The sequence below is a fragment of the Oncorhynchus mykiss genome, chromosome 17 (assembly GCF_057628025.1).
Source record: "Oncorhynchus mykiss isolate SJ-2025 chromosome 17, ASM5762802v1, whole genome shotgun sequence".
Classification (NCBI taxonomy): Eukaryota; Metazoa; Chordata; class Actinopteri; order Salmoniformes; family Salmonidae; genus Oncorhynchus; species Oncorhynchus mykiss.
The window spans coordinates 23,506,063-23,529,882 of NC_143038.1; the positions used below are offsets into that span (position 1 = coordinate 23,506,063).

The 23,820-nt window shown below is 39.7% G+C and overlaps 1 protein-coding gene across 24 annotated transcripts in view; it reads left to right on the forward strand.

Annotated features, from left to right (window-relative positions):
* Positions 1-23,820, forward strand: part of ptprt (protein tyrosine phosphatase receptor type T) — a 415,067-nt gene that overhangs the window by 92,685 nt on the left and 298,562 nt on the right. For all 24 annotated transcript variants that reach the window (XM_090205068.1, XM_090205070.1, XM_090205071.1 and 21 more), the window contains exon 2: positions 5,004-5,129. In XM_090205068.1, coding sequence (XP_090061194.1) covers positions 5,004-5,129 — 126 coding nt within the window. The remainder of the gene's footprint in view (positions 1-5,003; positions 5,130-23,820) is intronic.

A 23,820-nucleotide genomic window follows, 5' to 3' on the forward strand; every position in this document is an offset into this window, starting at 1 on the left:
TTAAAAAATAAGAGTGAATTGCTTAAATAATAAATATACTGCAGTCTACTCTTAGTTTTGCTATTAGAAAAATACTTTTTGGATTTGGAATAATAATGGCTTTTATTAAATATTATTACCACAATTATAGTTCTATGAAACATGAAAATAAATAATTAGTAAGTTTAATAGATCAAGTCTTTTTTCTGCAGGGTCAAGCCACAGAGCCGACAGGAGCATACTGAGGCATCTCCCCCATAAAATAAAGGAGCTTTTCGGGGAGACCTTTGCGAGCAAGAACACAGGCAAGACGTTTGCCAACACCATCAAAGAGGAGGTGGCATCCTACAAGGCAACAAGTGGCATTCAAGTGGATGATGATCCACTGGCACGGTGGAAAAGCAATGAGTGTAAATACCCTCACATTGCCATGATGGCAAGACGCTACCTGGCTGTGCCTGGCACTTCAGTACCTAGCGAGTGGGTGTTCTCCACATAGTGACTGCAAAGAGGTCTACTCTCTCCCCAGACAATGTAGACATCCTCATCTTGAAAAATAATTTGAAGTTACAAGCTCAGGTCTACTTTGATTTCTTTTTTCTTTTTTTTTGATGATGTGGACACTTTTTTAATTCACTATTGTTCGAAGGAAGAAGGTATCATGCCTCATATTGTACTTTAATTTAACAATTGTGTATTGAATATTTTAAGATTTTATTTAAACATTGAAATGTTCGTTGCTTTAAGTAATAAATGGAAAGCAGAGTTAAAAAAAAATGTATTTAACCAGATAGGCCAGTTTAGGAAAGTACTCATTTACAACTGCGACCTGGCCAAAGTAAAGCAAAGCAGTGCGACACAAACAACAGAGTTACACGTGATAAACAAAGGTACAGTCAATAACACAATAGAACAATCTATATACAGTGTGTGCAAATGAGGTAAGGCAATAAATAGGCCTAGTGGCGAAAAAAATTATAGTTTAGCAATTAAACACTGGAGTGATAGATGTGCAAGTAGAGATACTGGGGTGCAAAGGAGCAAAAAAATAAATAACAATATGAAGATGAGGTAGTTGGGTGGGCTATTTACAGATGGGCGGGCTATTTACAGATGGGCGGGCTATTTACAGATGGGCTGTGTACAGCTGCAGCGATCGGAAAGCTGATGCTTAAAGTTAGTGAGGGAGATATAAGTCTCCAGCTTCAGTGATTTTTGCAATTCGTTCCATATTTGTCTTCTTTTTTTTTTGCTGATCCCAAAAATGATCCGTTCGCGATCCGAACCGTACGTTTTGTGATTTATTGCACCACTATCGGCAATAAATACAGTGTAACATTTGTTTGTAAATACCTGTTCTATTACTTCTTATTTTTGAATTGACTCTGTTGATTGTTGTTATTATTATTCAATAGATTCAATAGATTAATTTACTGCATTGTTGAGGGAGCTTGCGCATAAGCATTTCGCTGCACTTTTTATACGTGCTGTAAACTGTGTATGTAGTGAATATATTTGATTTAAAGGCAGATAGAAGCTAGTTTTTCCAAGTAGATTAATTGTGGTTTTCCATGTTGTCTGTTCTACCAATCCCTGGAATTAGGTGTTCAGAATTGAGGATACACCACCTGACTCACACAGGCGAGGGAAAGGGAGTCATCAATGCAAAGTCGCCATCTTAGTCAAACAATTCTGAATTGAGATTGGCTTGCAAATAGTGTAAAGACCTTGTCAGAGAAGAGATAAAAAACAACTGACACACAAGTCTGTGAGGAAGATACTTTTTACGCAGGTTGAAGTTCATTGTCTTGAATCTTACCCTGAAGGCAGAACTGAGCGATTTCCCCTGGAGTATAACAATGCATAGATTTTTTTGGGTGCTTTTTGGTCATAATTTAAGGTTAGTGTTACAAATGCACGGAGACTTGTTGTGCAATTAAACTGAACGTCTTTACTTGAGATCAACATGTTAAAAACTCAGTCATCCAAAATAATGATTAAATTATGATCCTACATCTGTATGTTTCATTCATACAAGCGTTTCAAAGCCTGAAGAGAGAGATGCAAAACCAAGAAGCATTAACTCATTGACAGCTCAGTATTTTCTACCGGTGAGAAGCGTGTCCCTAAAGCATATCACTGACCGCTCATGCTTGTTGTAGAGACGTAGACAGATTTCATTTTCAAGCAACTGTATCCTCTCTCAGCTGGGTAATGCTCATGAGGTCACACCGTAGCAAAATGGTTTACGGTAGTTTCTCCCCATTTTATTCGGTATTCTTTTGTTTGGTGCTTGAACACTGAACATGTCCCGGCTCTGACCTGAGTGAGCTCGTAGAACCTCTGTCCAATGCCTGGCTACTTATCTTACATACAGCCTTCTCTCCTCTCCACAGGGTGATGGACGGGGATAGATTGGCTTGGGAGGTGTAAGACTTTGCGAAGTGGAAAAGGTAGAATTAGCAGGGGTTGAGGGAGCGGCTAAATCGAAGGAGCTGTGTGTGTTATTAGAGGCACCCTCGTTAGCCTTATTTTCTCGTCTAATTCAGCATGACTGGCGAAGCTGGACTCATTTCAAACGGGACGTGAGTGAAAGCGATTCTCTGTGTGTGTTTGTGTTGAGTCTGTATGTGCTCACTCATTCAATCGGTCTACTCTGTTTTATGTCCATGATCCTGTCCAAATGACTTCAGGTGTGTGTGTGTGTGTGTGTGTGTGTGTACATGTGTGTGTGTGTGTTTGTTTTTCTGAGCCAGTGGCACAGTGACAACTAGAGAGAAACAAGTTGTTGGTTGTTTTCACTCAAGCAGAAAAGAAATACAAATATGTGTCCCATTGAGTCATTCATACATTCTCTAAGGAAACTAAGAATTTGGCTGCCTGGCCTTTGCCAGGACACATTTGACCTAAATTGGAAGACAAATATTACATGACAAAAACACTGTCCTGATACTGTACATCTCTGTTGACTGCTATATTAATGAAAGCTATATTTGGCTATTATTCATGCCTATTGGAGTGAAAGTAATAGCTTTAGCATCCGAGCCGTATATTAGCCTGCCTAGCTTGGAAATGCCGCCGGGGGATACAAGAAGAGTACACACAGTATGTTAGTAAACGCTGTAATTAAATCTTAGATGATGACAGTCAATTTTATGGGAGCAAACTAAGATCTTATCTAAGTGAACAGAAAACAGAAGCTTTAGCTGAGTTTGTCCTCATTGGTGTATATCATGCTAGGCACTGTCAGTTTCGATTTAAAGTGGGTATAAATGTAAGGTTCTAATTATCCAAAGGGTACGATTGGGGCTCCGGAAATGGATGAAAGGCTGGAATGTTTTAGAAGGGTCTTGAGTATAATCACAAGATGGGTGGATATCTTTATCTTTATCAACGCTAATACTCAACTTAACCAGAAACCACTGATCCAAATGAATGAGCCCTGAGGATAATCTGTCCAAAAAGCTCATCTTTATAAAGAGCTATGTAAAGATTACTTGAGAAATTCAACATTCAATCATCACTCGTTTTATATATACTGTACTGTAGCCAAGCGTCCATTTTCTTTACCTTTTATACCACATTTCAAAACAGATATTTCCAAAGATATCTTGGTTGATCATATCATTTTAAAATTCAACTAAACTAGCTAGCAAACTCACAATGCATTTGCCCAAAATGGCAAAAATATTAAATTTATTAAAATTAAATGCACATTAATTACAGTACAGTTGTAATCTGCCAGCAATACATACATATAATTCTCAAATGAAATCCTGAGGTGCAAACACTTCAATTTCTTCTCTGGCAATTTTTTCTAGCGTAAACAACATCCTCTTTGACTGTAGCGACTGTGAATGCATTCTAACTCCGCATTCTAACTCCCTATTCATTGCCCTTAGAAACATGCCTCTCAGTTCATTAAAACCTTATTGATGAAAGTGCTACACGGGAAACTCTATTTGATAAACAATGTCTCGACAGAGAGCCTAAAGAAACTCAGCTGCTGGAAAACTTCCCAATTATGTCTCACTGTCTACTAGCATTAGTGATGAAAAGCCCCCATTTTTACACTAACTCCTCTCCTATTTGCAGATGTGGGTGCAGGTTGTAGCAGCAGCTTCAACTGATAATGAAACTGTTGCTTATCTGCTGTGGGCAACTTATCAATAATGGATCAAATTGGTAGGCAACATTAATTAGAGGAGATGAAGGGCTTTGGCTTGTTTTTCTTGTCACTTTACGATGCCACGATGGTGGTTGTTTGACACTTTTGATATGGAAAGTGAAAAGTTATTTGTTATGTAGTGTCCATATTAGGACAGCCTCAATCTCAGTAGTGAGATTCGGGGTTTGGATTAGGAAGATTGGATTTATTGACGTAGAAATAAATGTTTGGGACATTTCAGAATGGACATACTGTGGTGTTTTTTTGGGGGGTGGGGATTTAAACCCAAGTCATCTGTCTAACAAAAGATAATTGACACCAACTCCCCTCTCATTTTAATGGAATAATTACCCATTCTTCTGCTCTGATTTTCCATTCAGTAAACAGGCAAGTCATTAACTGCCAATGAGTGTTTAGTCCTTGGCTTATGCAATTTTATAAATTAGATTATAACCAGTAGCAAGCTTTTCATTTAATTGGAAAAAATATATCCATGCATGTATAATACAATAACTGTATTCCTTGCCACAGTAAACTGTCAAGTCAGCACAGCCTAGCTCAATCGATCCACGCTCAAAAACACTTAAACTATGGGTGTAATTGAAAAAACAGAGATAAAACACAAAAAAACTAAGAATTCCCTTTGAATCCTCTCATTGCAATTAAACCACGCATCTCAAAGAGTACATTTTAATTAGACCGAGTTTAGTCTTGCTTTCTCAATCCATGGCTTCTGGCTAGCATGAAGCCTAATGCGCTGGAAAATCATTATTTAGCGGGGATGAAATAATGATGTGAGTATATGGCTTTATCGTGTTTACATATGCAACCCTTCTCTTCTCGTCGTGTCCTACAGGCAGCTGTTCGTTTGAAGAGCACTACAGCAGCTGTGGCTACAGTGTGGCCCTGGGGACCAATGGCTTTGCCTGGGAGCAAGTCAACACTTGGGAGAGGCCCACTATGGACGCGGCTGTTCCCACAGGTACACAACGGGGCATCCTCCTCTCTCCTTCCTTTATTTTCCACCATCTCCTCTCCTCACCCCTTCTTTTTGGATGTGTGTGTGTGCTTTTGTCAGCTCATCTTTCTTTCTTGTCCTCTCATGGACAATTATATCTGTATTTTGGCTCTCCTCCGCTTTCACTCACTCTCTCTCTCACCATCTCTCTTTGTTTCTCTCTGACTGATCACCTATGGTAGGGATGTCAGTGTCAGCTCCCCAGCTCCGTGGGGTGCCTTCTAGTGTTACGCCACTGACATTAATCCAGTTAGCAGTTGAACACACTGCAACTATGTAACAGATGGCACCCTATTCCCTACATAGTGCACTACTTTTGACCATAGCCCTAAGAGTCTTCCTCTGGACCCTGGTGAAAAAGTAGTGAACTATTTAGGCAATAGTGTGTCATTTGGGACACAGACTGCCAGTACTGTAGTAGAGGCTGTTATATTTGTCTACTGTGCTGACTGCTGAGCAAATTTCATTGAAGATCGCACAAAGAAGGGATATGGGGCAATTTTTTGCATTTGGTGCAAATTCAGGTCGTGTGAAAATCAGAAGCGCCGAGAACAACATGATCAAAGTCTTTTTTTTCCCGGCATGGCAAAACAGGGTACCTCTGTGGAAAAAAAGGGCGGTATAAATAAATAAACAAACCCATATTCCTTCATATTTGTGTCATCAGGATAGGAGCATCTAATCAAAGGCATCACTGCATGTGTTAATGTGGAGGTAGGTACATCATGTGTCTGCCCTTCTGTGTGTGTGTCACCCACAACAGCTGAAATGCAAGAGAGACAAGCATCTTCACTGATCGTGCATGGCATTTCATACAATGTACCGTTGAACAATGCTGGACACAGTAGGCTCTACAGAAAAAGTGAGTGAGAGCAGTGAGGCTCAGAGACTCAGGAGGGGCTCAGGTGATGAGGTTATTCCCATCAGTGCAAACTGTCCTCCTTGTTACCAGGGCTCTTTCACCGCTTCATAAAGAGTGCCGTTCCGAGGGAATGGGTTGAGTTGTGTTTTTCTGTGTTTGTTTTCTTCTCCTTCCTTTAATAATGCTCATGTTTGGCGCCAGGATATTACCTGGGATAGAAGATCGTTAAGAAGAGGTTGAGCAGTCGCACAAAGTCTCTCAGACAGACCAAACTCCTTAGAATATTACTTGAAAGCCACAGATGACACGCTGAGTATGAAAGCCTTATCAGGTCTAAGCTCTTTTCAACTCGACTTTCCCACTACTACTCCACGGTTGAGGCATTTTATGGTCAGTTCTATTCTTGGAATAAAGGGGACCTGTCTACTTAAAGGTGTTCAGTCCTGGTGTCAAGACCAAGAAGCAATATTACTTTCTGTCACTGTGACTACTGAAAGTGTGTGGGCCGGTTTGCCGTATAGAGATTAAGCCTAGTCATAGACTCAAGAGCTTTCAAAGGAGGTCCTCCACAGAGAATAATTCTTAGTTCAAGACTAAGCCTAATCTTCCTAATCTGTGTCCTGGAAACAAGCCCTATGAGTGCAGATTAAAGTTTGGGACAGTTGATTACTAATGCTTGACTAGTATGTGATAGTTGTTGACTCCAGGGAACCAAGTGATGTTTTTGTACTCTGTATGCTGTTCCCATCATTGAGTCTTAATTTGACCTTTGTTGATATTTCACTCTTCAAACACTCCAAATGGCACTTTAAATTAGTGGCCGCGGTGGGATTTGTCTCTCGGGGCAATGGGCAAGGTTTCTTCTGTTTGAATGGCGGACTTTGTGTGCAATAGTGCTTCTCAAGAGAGGGGATATACTAATCACTGGCCATGGCTTTTGTTAGAGTCCATTAGGCTCTCACCGCTACACAGTAGCTACGCTTAGAATCCTTGTTATACCCCTCAAGCTACAAAAGCAGTATCTAGTGTATAAAGTACAAGTAAATAACACTGTGACGTGACATGTTTTGTTGATTCGTTGCTGTTGTCAGAGATTGATTGCGGATAGGGAGTTTCGGAATTGTTGCGTTCTCCACCCATTCTCACGACTCTCTGAAATCTGCTCCCACATCGATCTCCATTATTACCTCTTCAAGTGGAGCTCTGTCTGGAAAAAAAATAATTCTGAACCAATCACCAGAAACATGGCTGTGGACCGTCATTTTGATGTGACGTGTTTACTCGACTGGGGGAAACTGTGTAGTTTGAAGCCTACGCCAAAGGACTCTGGGATTAGTAATGGACATTTGAATTATAGGTTGTCAACAGCCCAGTTGCATTAGTTTTCGTGTTATTGCTCTGTGTAAGTCTGATGAGGGTAAAGGGGTTAAATTACTCGTCTACTTGTTTTGTTCTTGGTGATGATTTGAGTGCTCTTGTATGACTTGCAGACTTGATTGTGTTTCTGATTTGAGCGTGGCAGGCGGGCGAGGGTTGGAAGTGGAGCGGGAGCCGCATTGATAAGAAATTGACAGGGAAAGGGGCCCCAGGCACGCTCTCTCTCTCCTCACATACATTGACCAACTCCTGTCAATGGAGGGAGAATTACTACTCACCATACTCACAGGACCTCTTAACCAGACAAGGTAACAATGCTGATTAGATAAGCAGGAAGGTTCACAACTCTTCCTTGCTTTTTTTAACAGTCACCCCCAGAATTCACCTGAGCCATGATGGAGGCAGAGTTACGGCCAAAGGTAAAATTGAATGGGTTATTCATTATCACTGAAGTCGGGAAGCTGCACCAGTACCCGGCGGATACCGCAGATCCATGGGGCCTCATCCCAGCTGGATTGAGTGTCACTCTCCCTAATGAGCACATTATTATGAAGATAAATGGATTATCACCTCTTGAGTAAACCCTGAATAAATTAGAGTCTGCGAGGTAACTGTCATTGTGAGACAGTGTGCTGGGACAAGGAGATAAGAGAAGGATGTGTACCTACAGTCGGTTTCCTAGACAGAGCCCTGGGATAATCCCCCCCCCCCCCCCCCCAGCCTCGTTTTTCTTTGAATGTCGGGTTTAGGTCACCTACATGAGACCGCTTGCAGTCAACGAACCCCTTATAGGGTTTATATTTATTTGTCTGAGAGCAATAGCATTCTTTTTATTAGACACTCACTGTTGAGGGATAAAGCGAATGGAAATAATTTTATTTGGACACTCTGATTGATGACTTGACCTCTGCAAGCAAAAAGCCACAAACAAAAAGCCACAAATGTGGGTGCCCAGTTGCTGCTGTTTGGTTTTCTAATGAAAAAGAGGATTTATGAAGAAAATCTTAACCCAGGCCAGGTAAAATCCAAAAGCCATGTCTGTCGGTGTAAGGTTATTTTAGTGGCAACAGGGAAATGTTCTGATACACATGCACACTTTCAAGCATGCGCATTGTGCACACACACATGCACGCACACAACCACACACACTTCCAGTCTGTGTGAACTTTCCTCCTCTCCCTACCAAGACTCCGGCGATAGCCTTCGAGACGGGAAGAAGGGAATCATAACATGCATCAATTTTGTTTTCACGTTCCCAGGCACTAAGAAATCAATGTGGGCCCATCCTCAGAGCGACCGGCTGCCAATGAAAACCCTGTAGAGAAACCCTTGTCTGCAGCAGTCTGCTGCCAGGCTAAGAGCACTCCTTCACTTCCCCCCTTCACTCCATCACTGGGGACCCCGCACCTCTGAGAATCTCCTTTCCCTATCCTCTTTATCTCTCTATATTTCTCCATCTCTCTCTTGCTCTCTCTCTGCTCTCTCTCTACTCTCTCACTCCTCTTTCTGTCTCTCTCTCTCCTCTTTCTGTCTGTCTCTCTCTCCTCTTTCTGTCTGTCTCTCTCTCTCTCTCACTCACTCTACCTCCCTCTCCCCCCTCTTTCTCTCCCTTAAGTCATCACAGCCAATGCTGACATGTGATTTTCACTCAAGCGTAGTCAGTGTGTGACTCCTCAGCTGACTTACTCACTGTGCTGTACACCATGTTGTATAATGTCTGTTACAGGTGCATAGGTTTCAATATAAGATTCATAGAATGTTATGTGGGATGTGCACTAGAAGCATGTCTGTGGGTTTGGTATACAAATTGGCAGATACCCTTGTGCGCCTAAACTCAAGGAACGATATCTTAGTCTGACCTCAATATGACAGCAATACAGGGATCCCTTTCCGGAAACCTCACTCCCCAAAGAGATGAACTTATATATTGATCCAGCCTCAAAGAATATTGTGTTGTGAAGTGTGGCCTGTAATAGCAATTACAATAATTGGAATTGTATTATCATCACGCAAAGATAAGTTTCACCACAGATTAATTCAAGATGGGTGTTGATGGTGAGATTAACTCAGTGATGATATGAGTGTTTAGATCTTCATTGTCAGTTGAAGAGATAGTATTGTGGTTTGAAATACAAGATCAATTATAGTCTAATACCAGATTTGACTAGGTTGCACTTCAACCAATGGAATGGTTCCAAAAGTGCAAACTCTGCCCATCTGGCACTTCACACAGGCTCAATCAAATACTCAACATTTTTTAAAGTAAAACAAATACTATTTGAACCCAGGTCTGCCATACTATGGTTGTAGTTATGGAATCATTGTTAGATTGTATCTTGAAAAAATGTTGGCTAATGACTGGTGTGTGCTATAAGACGGTGTGGTCCATTGAATGGCAAAGTACTTCTCATAACACAGAGAAATCCTGCTCTTTCCCCATCACGACAGCCCACTATCTCAGGCCTATATTGGACTTTGCAACCCCCAGGCCCTTAGCACTACTTCAATGTGGGGTTCTAACTGACAACATGTCCACTCCTGGAGTCGCTTCGGTTCTGCTGTGGTACTTTAAGAGCTCACTGTACAACCAATGAGATGCCACCATTTGTATGCACCCCGCTCCAACTGCCCCGCAGCCATATAACAATATTCCTCTTGTGTGACATGGGGCTAGAGCACTCCGCCAATCTCAACGGTGTCTAGGAAGAATGGGCAGCGTAAGTCACTCAGCTGCCATTGTTAGACTACAAAACATTTAAAAGCCACATCATATGGAAGGAATCGGTCCCCAGAGAATATAATAGGTTTTACCGTGAGAAAGGGATTGCATTTATGCTGATAACAACTAAGTGTTGTATGGTGGGAATGAGCTCTGTTGACATTGAGGCCGCTTTGAAGGAAAAAGTGCATAAGGATGTTTATCATGGATATTCCATTGGATCCTTTGTGTTTCCCCGTTGGTTTATAGAAGTAATCTACTTGTATATTATACTGATACGTTTTTAAATGATTAAATAACATAGTATTATGGGGCCATATCTTGAGGATAGGTTGAAAGAACTGACTCCTGTGGTGAAATGTAGTCTGTGTTGACCATCTCACTGTCTTAGTCTTTCATTGCCATCTACTCATAGGTTGCAGTAAAAAAATGTAGTATTAAGAGTGTCATCATCAGTAGTAGAACCAACCCCATCAAAGTGTACGTCTGGTTTCATTTGACCTGGAAGTCAATCTGGACCAGCCATAGAGAAACAGTCAAACTGCCAAAGCCAATGACCTACTTAGCCATCACTACATTCATTAATACAAGTGTGTTCACCATAGCCTGCGCAAAACCCACTGCGTCAAGAATACTACATGCAAAACGAGTTAGCGTGAGTAGTAGCAACCCTGAGTGATACAGTGCTAGTGTGAATGCTTGATAGCTTTAATTATACATAATTACAGTTCTTGATATTACAACCCCACATTAAGTAATTAAACAGGAAAATAATGAATGTTATTAATGTAATCAGGTTCAATTTCCAGTTATAGTTATGCCGTTAGGGCTAAATCTAGTGTGATTGGCTTGTTCTGACTGGGCTATAGACAGATGGTTTGGCCTTAGCTGTCTCCGTCATCGGCCTCTATGGACAGTAGTGGCCGTGCAGCTCTGAGTAACTGACTAGCTGTCCTTGTTTTAAAGAGGTCTGCATGTCCCCCCAGGTGAACAAGCACAGTTTGTCTCTCCCTCTCTGCTCACTCACTGTCTGCACTACCACCACCAGTCGCACGCACGCACGCACGCACGCACGCAGAGACAGACATAGACACAGGTACAGAAACACGTGCACACACACAAACAGTGGTGTAGTGGAGGGTATATGCTGTATACCCACTTACTTTTCAGTGTGCATTGCGTATACTTATTAATCCCCATGATTTGTATTAAAGTAGTGTAGTGGAGGTATATGCTGTATCAATTAATAAGGCTGATGGAACAGATAAGAATGTTTTAGCTTTAAAATGTATAAAAAATATGATTTCACATTTTCACTGCAGAAATGTGCATACGGTGGTGGTCTAGCGTGAATGGAGAAAAAAAAGAGTGATTTGCTTTGCAGGAAAAAACTTGAAATTCGCACTGCACATGTGAGCGGTGTCATGGAGTGAAATTGGGAGTGAGGGGCGATCTAAAGATGCAACTATCATGGGTTGCTAATATGACTAGGATAATGCCTTCGGCTGCTAGATAATATGAGGAACTCTTTAAAAGAATTGCCTCCACGTTTCTATAGTGGGATTTTGGCTATAGGTTACTTTGAAGCAAGGTAAGACATGTCTCATAGTATGACGTCAAGGTTTCAAACAATTAAGGAACAGGACAAATATAGTGACGCGAATGATAGGCCTAACCGTCTTCTGGTAGATGGGGAGCCTTTCCCAAGAACCTTCTCAATTAAATGTTAATTAGCTATAAAGTAGCCAATGCTTACCTGGCAGAATGATATCATGATTATTTGTATCAATTCAGTGGCCATTTGTCTTGCAAACTCCAACTCATGTGCTACAGAAACATCACTAACAAACAACAGTGCTAGGTGCCTGCACACGTTAATTAAAAGTTAACTACACTCAAAAAATCAGTCTCCCATTATGTATTTATTCATTTAATTTCTAGTGTAGAAACAGTTCCTCTTTTTCTCAGAATCTGTTCAGTGGCAGTGATATAAATGCACGGTGACGTGTGGGACTTAAATCATACCTAATGAAACAAGTGTTTGTAGCGTTGGCTACCGCTCTCGGCGATAAAGAGGACGGTTCGGCACAGAGTTATGGAAGGGAGCTCCTCCTTTCACTTTGGAAGATTAACATGATGGAGAGAAGGAGGTGGAGGGGACTCTGCAAAAGTGGGAATAGTGTTGGGAAGTAGCCTGTTTCTGTGAGAGGGAAGTATTCCATGCCTCTCACTCTCACCTCTTGTGCTGTACCCATAGAGTTAGAGGACTCTAGATGGATATAGCCTGTTTTAGCATAGATATTTCCATTGAGGGCTTCCACCATTTTTAAAGTGTTCATCTGGTTGGGGATTCCTATGGGTTGGGAGTGATCAACCAATGATCAGACAATTGTCTTCTCCAAATTGGGTTGCCTATGGTTAGTAAATGGCTTTAAGCTATATCACCACTACAATGATACAATAAATGGCCCAGCACTGCAGGTGGTGGTAAATCGCCAATATTAGCTTTATGCTCATTTCAAATACAAAAGAAGGAAATGTACTACTTTACAATGGAGATACACTCAAAAATAAATCAGAAGATTAACATAGATTATGCTGGAATTTAAACTAAGTGTTTCCATCAAATATAATTAAATCATACAAATCCCAAATAAATTCAATGAATAATATTATCTTGACTAAGTGGTTCCATCATATGTAATAAAATCATGTAAATCCAACATAAATCAAATCTATAATATTGACTTGATTTTAAATCATTTGGATTACCATAATTTGCTGTTGTTGAACCAATCCATGTTAGTTGTGCCCTTTACAATTTCGTGTCAAAATTCCATCCAATGACATTGTGTTAAATCATACTCAAACTGGTTAAATAAATCCACCAATAGTCAGACAAAAGGGACCAACATTTAACGCAGTTCCTTCCCACATAACGTAACATTCAGACAGTGCATTTAACAGAGGTAGTAGCGAGGATTCAGTTGAAACAACTTCCAACACATATTCTGTCAACTGCTCTCTTTATCTTCCCAGTAGGTGCTCCTTCAAATTGGGCAGATGCAGGAAATGGTTGACAGGTTTGGCAGATATGGTGTTGATATTCGAGGTTGGAATTCATTCTGTTATCCTTTTGGTACCTCTTAATCTAGCCTACATGTTGAGTCAATGTAATACACAATTACTATTTGCAACAAAACATGTCAAACTCTTAGCTTTAGGACTATGAAAGTGACTAATTTTTTCTTACATCCGCAATCTGGATCCATTCACAGTCTCATTGAATATCTTGATCGCTTTTCTAGCCTCTATGGGTTAAAACCTAAATATGACAAGTGTACCATATTGCGTATTGGATCATGAAAAAATGTTGTTTACACTACCTTGTTTACCTAGTTTACCAATAAAATGGGCAGATGGTGAAGTAGACAAACTTGGTATTCACATCTCAAAAAATGTAATTGAATTTACAACAATTAATTTCAACAGAAAGTTAGTAAAAATAGATACAATTTTGCAACCATGGAGGTAAATACTTGTCTATTTATGGAAAAAATAACATTTAATTAACTCTTTTGGTCCTATCACAGTTTACTTACTAATGGCACTGCCTACTCCAGATGACTCATTTTTTTAAATCAAATGAGCAAAACATATTTCATTTTATTTGGAATGCTAAGCCAGACAAATTTAACATGCCTATTTATATAATGAATATGAGTTTGGGGGGCTAAAATTATTTAATATTAAAGCTTTAAACCTCTCACTAAAAGCTTCACTCTTAAATATATTATACTTAAACCCAAAATGGTTCTCCGATTAGATTAAGAAAAGCTCATCCTTTGTTAAAAAATTGCCTTTTTGCCTTCTTAAAGATTACAATTTCTCATTAATGACTAATTGAACATTTCATTTTGTTTAAAGTATCACCCTTTCTTAAACAAGCCATTTCAGTTTTATCTGCCAGAAAAGATGGAACAAATATTACAACAAATGTTATGGTTAAACTCAAATATACTGATTAATAAAAAAACATTATTTATGGATTTTTTACAAATGTAATTACATTTTTAATGATATTATGAATAAAGATAGATATGTCACATGCAATTATTGAAAATAAATAAATAAATATATATATGAATAACTTCTCAATCCAAACTTACAACCAACTGATTGCAGCACAACCACAAAAGTGAGAAGGTCGGGAACCATATGCCATGGAATTGGTACATCAAAAAGCTCCTCCCATTTATTTTGCTGTCAAAATGTTTGTCCTCAGATGAAACTGGTATATTTGTCTATCCAGTTCCTTTCAGCCAATTTGTATATTTAATATATGGCAATATATTTATATTTTGTTTAGTGCACCAGTCCCTCCTGCAGCAAAGCACCCTCACAACATGATGCTGCCACCCCCGTGCTTCACAGGGTTGGGATGGGTGTTCTTCGGCTTGCAAGCTTCCCCCTTTTATCTCCAAACATAACGATGATCATTATGGATCAAACAGTTCCATTTTTGTTTCATCAGACCAGAGGATATTTCTCCAAAAAGTACGATCTTTGTACCCATGTGCAGTTGCAAACCGTAGGCTGGCTTTATTTTGGCGGTTTTGGAGCAGTGGCTTCTTCCTTGCTGAGCGGAATTTCAGGTTATGTCGATATAGGACTAGTTTTACTGTGGATATAGATACTTTTGTAGCTGTTTCCTCCAACATCTTCACAAGGTCCTTGGCTCTGGGATTTATTTGGACTTTTTGCACCATAGTACGTTCATCTCTAGGAGACAGAATGCGTCTCCTTCCTGAGCGGTATGACGGCTGTGTGGTCCCATGGTGTTTATACTTGCGTACTGTTTGTACAGATGAACGTGGTATGGGATGAACCAGACTTGCGGAGGTCTACAATTTATTTTCTGAGGTCTTGGCTGATTTCTTTTGATTTTCCCATGATGTCAAGCAAAGAGGCACTAAGTTTGAAGGTAGGCCTTGAAATACATCCACAGGTACACCCCCAATTGACTCAAATTATGTCAATTAGCCTATCAGAAGCTTCTAAAGCCATGACATAATTTTCTGGAATATTCCAAGCTGTTTAAAGGCACAGTCAACTTGGTTTATGTAAACTTCTGACCCACTGGAATTGTGATCCAGTGAAATATGAGTGAAATAATCTGTCGGTAAACAACTGTTGTAAAAATTACTTGTGTCTTGCACAAAGTAGATGTCCTAACCGACTTGCCAAAGCTATAGTTTGTGAACAAGAAATTTGTGGAGTGGTTGAAAAACAAGGTTTAATGACTCCAACCTAAGTGTATGTAAACTTCTGACTCCAACTGTATATGTAGCAAAAAAGCTTTAAAAAAACAACAACAAAATATTCAAAGAAAAATACAAAAATACACATTTGTTTTTTAAGTGCTTAAGTACAAAAATTGCCAGGTAATCACCATATTAAATGCTCCACAACTGAACAAAGCTGTGCAATATTTAAAAGACACCGTTTCCTCTCAGTGATAACCTTTAAGACAGGAAACATATCAAGTAAAGCTAAGAACAAACTTAGAATGCACTGTTCCAAGACAATGGTGTTCTGCAATGCAGGCTCTACTGACAAACACTGAGCTGAGATGAGCGTCACATAATCAAGGTGCATTTAAGGTCCTGAGGGAAGCTCAAGTTGAGTGTATTGATAAGTCCAAAGATGGCACATTCGGAATCAAGATTCCGACATTCCGTTGTCCTAAGCGGTCTTTGGCATCTCTATTCAGACATCTGCCCTTAATGTCTAGACTAGGTCAAAATCATTCAGTTGCCTATTAGACTAGTTGACTACTATTTGCCAACTCTCATTCTCCTCCAGTTGTTCACTGAAATTATTTGATATTGAGCGCTTGGTAGCCAACCTTGCTTTGATAACAGCTTTGTACACTCTTGGCATTCTCTCAACCAGCTTCTTGAGGTAGTCACCTGGAATGCATTTCAATTAACAAGTGTGCCTTGTTAAAAGTTAATTTGTGTTAATTTGTGTAATTTCTTTCAAATCAGTTGTGTTGTGACGAGGTAGGGGTGAGGTACAGAAGATAGCCCTATTTGGTAAAAGTCCAAGTCCATATTATGGCAAGAATAGCTCAAATAAGCAAAGAGAAATTCCAGTCCATCATTACTTTAAGACATGAAGGTCAGTCAATCTGGAAAATGTAAAGATCTTTGTTTCTTCAAGTGCATTTTGCAAAAACCATCAAGCGCTATGATGAAATTGGCTCTCATGAGGAATGCCACAGGAAAGGAAGACATGGAGTTACCTCTGCTGCAGAGGATGAGTTCATTAGAGTTACCAGCCTTAGAATTTGTAGCCCAAATAAATAAATTTCAAGTTTTCATAACAATCGGTAATCTGCATTTTTGGACACCGATTATGGCTGATTTACATTGCACTCCACGAGGAGACTGCGTGGCAGGCTGATACCTGTTATGTGAGTGCAGCAAGGAGCCAAGGTAAGGTGCCAGCTAGCATTAAACTTATCTTAAAAAAACAATCAATCTTAACATAATCCCTAGTTAACTACACATGGTTGATGATGTTAGTAATTTATCTAGCTTGTCCTGCGTTGCATAATATCGATGTGGTGCCTGTTAATTGATCATTGAATTACAGCCTACTTCGCCAAACGGGTGATTTAACAAGCACATTCGTGAAAAAAGCAATGTCTTTGCACCAATGTGTACCTAACCATAAACATCAATGCCCTTCTTAAAATCAATACACAAGTATATATTTTTAAACCTGCATATTAAGTTAATATCGCCTGCTAACATTAATTTATTTTAACTAGGGAAATTGTGTCACTTCTCTTGGGTTCTGTGCAAGCAGAGTCAAGGTATATGCAGCAGTTTGGGCTGCCTGGCTCGTTGCGAACTGTGTAAAGACCATTTCTTCCTAACAAAGACCATAATTAATTTGTCAGAATTGTACATAATTATGACATAACATTGAAGGTTGTGCAATGTAACAGCAATATTTAGACTTAGGGATGCCAGCCATTAGATAAAATACGGAACTATTCCATATTTCACTGAAAGAATAAAATAAGTTTTGTTTTTGAAAAGATAGTTTCCAGATTTGACCATATTAATGACCTAAGGCTCGTATTTCGGTGTGTTATTGTATTATAATTAAGTCTATGACTTGATAGAGCAGTCTGACTGAGCAGTGGTTGGCAGCAGCATGCTCGTAAGTATTCATTCAAACAACACTTTCCTGCATTTGCCAGCAGCTCTTCACAATGCTTCAAGCATTGCGCTGTTGACTTCCATTCTATCATCTCCCGAGATTAGGCTGGCAATACTAAATTACCAATAAGAACATCCAGGTCAAAGGTATATGAAATACAAATGGTATAGAGAGAAATAGTCCAATAATAACTACAACCTAAAACGTCTTACCTGGGAATATTGAAGACTCGTGTTAAAAGGAACCACCAGTTTTCATATGTTCTGAGCAAGGAACTTAAACGTTAGCTTGTTTACATGGCACATATTGCACTTTAAATTTTTTCTCCAACACTTTGTTTTTGCGTTATTTAAACCAAATTGAACGTGTTTCATTATTTATTAGAGACTAAATTGATTTTATTTATGTATTATATTAAGTTAAAATAAAAGGGTTCATTCAGTATTGTTGTAATTGTCATTATTACAAATATGTATATAAAGATCGTCCGATTAATCGGTATCCTCTTTTTTTGGTCCTCCAATAATCGGTATCGGTTTTGAAAAATCATACTTGCTCGACTTCCTACTAGGCAATATCAGAGGACAGCCCAAAACTATTGTCAAAGACTCCAGTCACCCAAGTCAGACTGTTTTCTCTGCTACCGCATGACAAGCGGTACGTAGCGCCAAGTCTAAGAACAAAAGGCTCCTTAACACCTTAACACCTTCTATCCAAAGCCATAAGACTGCTGAACAATTAATCAAATGGCCACCTGGACTTATTACATTTGCCTCCTATTTGTTTTTACACTGCTGCTACTCGCTGTTTATTGTCTATGCATAGTCACTTTACCCCTACCTACATGTACAAATTACCTCGACTAACATGTACCCCCACACACTGGTGTACTGGTACCCCCAGTGTATAGCCTCATTTTATTTTATTGTGTTACTTTATTATTTTTTACTTTAGTTTATTTGGTCAATATTTTCTTTACTCTTTCTTGAACTGCATTGTTGGTTAAGGGCTTGTATTTGGCGCATGTGACAAAGTTTTATTTTATTTTATTGCCCAATCATGTTGCTTTCTCTGTGTCTGTATAGGAACACCCCTAGTCCTTGTTTAAAATATACTTCATAACAACAAGTACAAGGTTGCTGCATTTTGACAGGGTTTTCATCCAGCCCAGGAGTTTTTCCAGGAGTTGTTTAAAACCATCTGACCTGATAAGAAAAACTCTGGTCTCATCATAGCCCATATTAAACCTTTACAAGAGATGAATCACGTCATGCCGTGTAAGGTCCGGAAAAACTACAGGCCCCAGATGTTTCTTCGCCACACCACTCTGAGACCTGTGGTGCCACCTCTGGCCGAAGCTGTCTTATTTTTTCTTTCTCTTTCTGTAGGAATAAAGAACGACCTTAATCCTTTCAACGATGAGAACTCCCTCTGTGGCACCGGCGCCAGTCAGGGCCAAGTTGCTACAAATTGAACAGTTCTCAACCGAAGCTGCTGCCTATTTATGATTAGCATGTTAAAGAAACAGCACTGCTCAGAGGTGCGTGTTATTTTATTCAAAAGCTGCCAAATCACCAGGGAAGATCATAGCAGCCTCTAATGAGAAAAAGGGAAACTAATAACACCCTCGAATAAATTAGAAGCTCATCTCCACATCTGAAAAACTTTGTTTTTTGCTGCTAACAATTTACATGAAAGCTGTCTCAACAATGAAATGCAATCAAGTTATAATCCTGCCGCCCTAATGTTCGTTCGCCAATTACAAAAGTGAAAGGCACTGTTCATTGTTTCCCATTCCACTGACCTGCCTCTTTCCAGATGGCTGGAGTTAAGATGATTGCACTGAGTGCATAGAATAACTAAAGGAATCCCCCCCACATCCAATATCCCCAAGAATCACCCTAACAAATGCTAGACTCCTCAAACCTCCACACTCACTCTGCTTTCTTGGAAATCAATGGGGGCCACTTAGAATGCATTTAAAGGGAAACTCCAGGGGGCAGATTCAGATAAAGAAGACGAATGCTCTGGGTTGGATGATGGATGGGGGAAATAGCGCCGGACAGGAACAGAGGGAGTGTTTTCAGCCAAAGGAGTAATGTAAGAGAGAGGAGTAGGGCTGTATAGAGGTTGACTGGGATCTTCCTCTCATATGGAAAGAGCCAGGATTTCACTGGGGACTCAGGGAGGGGGTTCAGATAACCTCAGCCTAGCCTGGAACTGAGATATAACTGGGGGGAAGCAGACAAGTATTAGCAACCTAGTCTTCCTGACACAGGCGTTTAGTTTCACTGCGATGCCATGCAAGAGAGATCTATCTCTAGTCTTGGGGAAATATCAATTGTCTTGTTTCTTCTTCAGGCAGTCTGTATCTGTAGTCTGTTACAGTCTTTGTTACACTGTGTTCACTATAGAGTAAGGCGGTGTTCCCCAACTGCCTGCCCCCGGGCTGTGTTTTTATTTGCCCACCCCCCAGTTTTCTGAGCAAAAAAATAAAAACACTTTATTAACTTAATCAGCGCCAATTGATTTTATTTTAAGAAATCTGTTCCTAAGTATTCCCTCGCATAATAGAGAGACACTTGATCATATGTGATCAGGAAACTAGGCGTATGTCGCGGGTCACTACTTCACATGAGAGCAATTTGAACTTAATCTTTATTTATTTTATTTTTTTAATCAAAATGCTTTTTTGGGTAGAAATGCCTTCTGGAACATGTGTGCCTTAATATCAAACGTGCATGCCATCTGTAAGTAAAAATGGTTAAATTACGAGCCTATTTGGTTTAGCAACAGAAAAAGTCCGCAACCTTCCTGCTAGCCAAGATTGGCTGAGATAATGAGTGGGCTGGACATTTATTTATTTATTTATTTTTATTTTACCTTTATTTAACCAGGTAGGCAAGTTGAGAACAAGTTCTCATTTACAATTGCGACCTGGCCAAGATAAAGCAAAGCAGTTCGACAGATACAACAACACAGAGTTACACATGGAGTAAAACAAACATACAGTCAATAATAAAGTATAAACAAGTCTATATACAATGTGAGCAAATGAGGTGAGAAGGGAGGTAAAGGCAAAAAAGGCCTTGGTGGCAAGGTAAATACAATATAGCAAGTAAAACACTGGAATGGTAGTTTTGCAATGGAAGAATGTGCAAAGTAGAAATAAAAATAATGGGGTGCAAAGGAGCAAAATAAATAAATAAATTAAATACAGTTGGGAAAGAGGTAGTTGATAGGGCTAAATTATAGGTGGGCTATGTACAGGTGCAGTAATCTGTGAGCTGCTCTGACAGTTGGTGCTTAAAGCTAGTGAGGGAGATAAGTGTTTCCAGTTTCAGAGATTTTTGTAGTTCGTTCCAGTCATTGGCAGCAGAGAACTGGAAAGAGAGGCGGCCAAAGAAAGAATTGGTTTTGGGGGTGACTAGAGAGATATACCTGCTGGAGCGTGGGAGATGCTATGGTGACCAGCGAGCTGAGATAAGGGGGGACTTTACCTAGCAGGGTCTTGTAGATGACATGGAGCCAGTGGGTTTGGCGACGAGTATGAAGCGAGGGCCAGCCAACGAGAGCGTACAGGTCGCAATGGTGGGTAGTATATGGGGCTTTGGTGACAAAACGGATTGCACTGTGATAGACTGCATCCAATTTGTTGAGTAGGGTATTGGAGGCTGTTTTGTAAATTACATCGCCAAAGTCGAGGATTGGTAGGATGGTCAGTTTTACAAGGGTATGTTTGGCAGCATGAGTGAAGGATGCTTTGTTGCGAAATAGGAAGCCAATTCTAGATTTAACTTTGGATTGGAGATGTTTGATATGGGTCTGGAAGGAGAGTTTACAGTCTAACCAGACACCTAAGTATTTGTAGTTGTCCACGTATTCTAAGTCAGAGCCGTCCAGAGTAGTGATGTTGGACAGGCGGGTAGGTGCAGGTAGCGATCGGTTGAAGAGCATGCATTTAGTTTTACTTGTATTTAAGAGCAATTGGAGGCCACGGAAGGAGAGTTGTATGGCATTGAAGCTTGCCTGGACATGCCGAGAGAGGAGTTCGGATCGGTCTGCCATATAGCACTCATCTGTCTATTTGAGCTTGTTAGTATGTTTATTTAATCCTGTCTAACGTGGCTTTAAAAAAATATATATTGCTTAGTAGTACTGCATAGGTGTTGCTCTCCACTTTCTGGAGGACTGAGTTTTGAAATCAGTGGAATTAGAGTATGATAGCTAAGGGGATGGAGAAAACACCTGTCTCCGGATCTTCAAACTAAGGGCAACCATGGCATCTGTGACAGGGAGAAGCGTCCAACCATGATAGTCTAGCTAGCTACATTGAAATATTACACATTTCTAATGTTTTCATTTCAAGTTAAAGTGTATTGTTGGCTAGTTAATGTTACGTGTATGATCTTAATATTCGTATCTCAGAGCCATTTGCTTGACTAGTTATAGCCTAATGTTAGCTTGCTAACATTGCACCTGGTTGGTTAGCTACCTTCAGATTCATGCAGGGTAGTAACGTTGTGAGCTGGGATTATGGTTCATAGTTTAGATAGCTAGCTACATGTCTTAACACAGACCTCCACTATGCAAGTATCCATTTCAGGTGCGCTCATAAATTCAGTCTGGCCATCTACTCCGATTTCAGAGCACTCTCATCTGAGTGTGCTAGAGGGCAGAATAACTGGATGAATTTCCGAATGCTCAACACCTGTTGAATATGGCCGGTGTCAGTAAATGTTGGCAAAAAAGCGTAAGTAAATTGTTGCCAGCAGCACAGTTACAGTCGCCAACGCTCTGAATAACTTTAAAACAGCCTAACCAGCTCTGCTAGAGCAAGTAAAATGGTCAGAGTGGGGTGTTCTCTCATTTGTGTCTGGAAGTAGCTAGCAAGCTAGCCAATGTTAGCCAGTTAGCTTGGGTGCTTGACTGCCATTGTGAGGTCAGAACGCTCAGCGCACTGAAAGCTCCGAGAGCAAAACAGATCGCATCAACTCTTAAAGCGATAGAGCACAACATTCAGAGGCCATTTTCTCAAAAGTGAGGTTACAAGTTTATCAACTTTCATAGTAGAATGACTTTCTCAGTGTTCTTCAAATGCAGGTATGATATACCATTTTGTAGCTCTGTGTCTCTGCTTTTATCCAATGTAAAAAAAAAATACAATTTCAAATGTTGCTACATAAGACTGAATCAAGGCGGTCGGTCACATAAACATAATCATTTCAAATCTTGATTACATTTGAATAAGTCAAGCATTAAATCTGTTTGGGTTTTAGCAGATAATTTGCAGTCTACAAATTATTGGTAATTATGTTCCGCCCCCCCCCCCCCCCGACCATCCACTTAAGAAAAAAATCGCCCTGCGGCTGATTCTAGTTGATGATCCCTGATATGAGGCAAGGCAATTCAGAGATCTCTAGTCTTGGGAAAATATTAAGATTATCAATTCTTGAAACCATCGGTTTCGGTAGTCTTTTACGGTCATTGTCTCACTGCGAAGCAGACAGCAATCTCCAAGGTCTCATCACTAGCAGCGGTCATTACTAAACAGAACATCGACAAAGATCCAGTGTTCCATTTAAAAAAATAGGAGGACCCTTACACTTCAGTGTTGTGATGAAAAAGTTCCAGCAAAATGTATAGCACATAGAATTGAAAAGGTATTCATTCTAATCAGACAGGGTTTTTACATGGACGGTACATTGGAGATAATATAAGGCAAATACTGAAAATTTCAGAACACTATGAAAAATCTGTGAAACCAGCCTTGCTATTCATAGCTGACTTTGAAAAGGCTTTTGAGAAAGTAGGACTGGAGTTGATATTTAGGAGAATCTCTTATTAAACGTGTTAAAATCATGTATAGTAACCCTAGGTGTTAAATACACAACTTGGATCCCTCCACAGCCTCATAAAAGATCTAGATATATTTTTCCTAACCTCTCTAGATTACATCAAAATTATGATAAGTGTACTATATTATATATTGGATCACTAAAACATACATCTTTTACATAACCGTATAGTTTACCAATAAAATGGTCTCATGGTGATGTGAATATACTCGGTATACATATCCCGAAAGAAAAAGATGATCTCACTCCCAAAAAAAATGTAATAGAAAGTTAGCAAAAATAATTAAGATCTTGCAACCATGGAAAGGTAAATACTTGTCTATTTGCAGAAAAATCCCTCTTATTAACTCTTCAGTCATATCCCAGTTTACCTATTTGCTTATGGTCTTGCCAACACCTAGTAAACAGTTTTAAATGATTTCAGAAAAAAATATTCAATTTTATTTGGAACGGCAAGACAGACAACATTAAACTGGTGTATTTATATAATGAATATGAATTCAGAGGGCAGAAATGATGAAATATTAAAGCATTAGACCTGTCACTAAAGGCTTCCGTCATACATATGTTAGGTCGCAGTTGTAAATGAGGAGAACTAGTTCT